At 37.9% G+C, this 1,961-nt stretch overlaps 1 protein-coding gene across 1 annotated transcript in view; it reads left to right on the top strand.

Annotated features, from left to right (window-relative positions):
- zgc:113176 (uncharacterized) overlaps positions 1–1,292 on the top strand; it is a 9,810-nt gene extending 8,518 nt beyond the window's left edge. Inside the window, exon 10 of the mRNA XM_014034307.1 lies at positions 696–1,292. Coding sequence (XP_013889761.1) covers positions 696–715 — 20 coding nt within the window. The 3' untranslated portion in view covers positions 716–1,292. The remainder of the gene's footprint in view (positions 1–695) is intronic.
- Positions 1,293–1,961: the final 669 nt, after the last annotated feature.

The raw sequence follows: 1,961 nt of genomic DNA, 5'->3' as shown, positions 1-1,961 counted from the left end.
GAGGCCCAATAATAGGATAGATGTATGTACTGTTCAGCAAAGTTATGTTCATAAAGCACCCTTTTTATAAACTGTTTTATCACTTGTTACTTATAATCTCTCCATCTAGAAATAAGTAGGTTTGTATGAATACTTTGAAGTTTAAAGATATAAATTCCATGTATTTTTTATTATGCGCACAAACTGCCAAAAACGAACGCACGACGCAAATGCTCCGAGACAATCATTATGATTTGGGATGACTCCAGGTTGGCACCTCTGTGCCTGCTTTTTGGGTTCCACTCAGCAAATCATGACAAWGGTGCAGTACCAAGTTGAGTAGATACAGCAGGGGGCAGTATTGGACCAATACAAGTCTCCATTGACACMCATTATGTGATTTTAAACATTAAAATTTCAAAAAYTATAAGTTGTACAGGCACCAAAAGGCATAGCCATCATTTAGCACAGGAGCTTTACAGATACAAATTACAATGACAGCTCTAGGACAAAGTTTGCAGGAGGAGAATCGTGCCAAAGTGGAGATGACTTGGATGAGAAATGAAAGACAATAGTACTGATGATGATAAAAGAAAACTTCAATCCCTCTTAACAGGGGACATTTGACAGCATCATGTCTGCATTCACTCTCCAGCAGAATATACTTTTCAACAGCTGTCTATAAGAGTTAAATTAACCTGTTTATTCCTGTCCAGATATTTACCAGGAGACCTGAGTCTGCCTGCCTGGAAATCTGTTTAAGAGCTCTCACATGATCCTCACCTTCACCTGCTGCCTGCCTCTTACCTCTGATGGTAAACAGTCACCTGTTCAGTCCTCTGGTCTGCTGGCTGCAACTGTTCATGGAAACMTGGGTACCAAACTGTGGAACCTTCTCTTCTGAGCGACACTTCCATCTGGAACCTATCTGGACCCAAACCTGAGCTCACTGTAAATAAGACACTTATGACAACCTGTGGTTGCACCATCATCCAAACAAACGTGTTTGTTTGTTTTTGTTTTTGTTTTTTAACGGCCTCCACTCCACCCCTTATTACAGGGGTGATAGTGGGGGGAAAAATCCTGAGTGTGAACTTTTTCCTGCCAGGTTTTTATGTTTAAAAGGGCAATTTATGATCTTTGAAAAATACTTGAATATTAAAAACATCATGACTGATATTTCTACWGACCAGCTGGTCAACTAAATAAACAGAACATATGTGAAAACTGTCATTTATATTTCATGTTTTATTAAATACATTACACTTTTCATAAAGTCTGGTTCCAAATAAACTATTTTGCACATTAAAATCCCCAAATGTCCCTTTTTTAAACTGGTAGAATAATACAGTAAATTACAGCTGATATTCATGATGAACTCACACTGAGAGACWGAACACTGAGGGGTTTGGAGGAAAAAACACCAAAACTTAAACAGAGACACACCTTTGTTACACGTCTGTTTAAATATATATCTATTTTAGGGATGCAMGTTATTGATTAATGAATTAATCTAAAGTTGATTGATCTTATTGATCAACTCACGATAAATTGACAAATGGCCATTTTCTAAAAACCCTGAGTTTTCTTTTGAATCAAGTCGTTTTTTTCCATAACATGAAAGACATTTTTTTTATATACGCTGAATTTTCTTTTAAATAGCACATCATCATTTTAACAATTAATTTACCCAGCTGTGTTACATAGTAACAAGTCACCTGATTGGAGAGGGAGCTTCCTGGTTCCTCATCATCTCATCTCTGAGGGCGGGACTTGACTCTGATCCAGAAGTCTTTGTGACATGAAGCTGCTGGTGGTCTCACTTGGGTCTCTGGAGACACAGAGGTTCTGAGGGACTGGATTAGGCCTGAAAACCTGCTGTCAGTCCTTGCAGTGCAAAGAAATATTCAAGTCAATCTTTGAATCAGTTTCCTGTGTAGAATTTGTTCTTTGAACATCTTTTTTTCCCCGTTGATAAGATC

The sequence above is a fragment of the Austrofundulus limnaeus genome, unplaced genomic scaffold (genome assembly GCF_001266775.1).
Source record: "Austrofundulus limnaeus strain Quisiro unplaced genomic scaffold, Austrofundulus_limnaeus-1.0 Scaffold2045, whole genome shotgun sequence".
NCBI classification, from domain to species: domain Eukaryota; kingdom Metazoa; phylum Chordata; class Actinopteri; order Cyprinodontiformes; family Rivulidae; genus Austrofundulus; species Austrofundulus limnaeus.
This window is presented reverse-complemented; position numbering and strand designations above follow the sequence as displayed.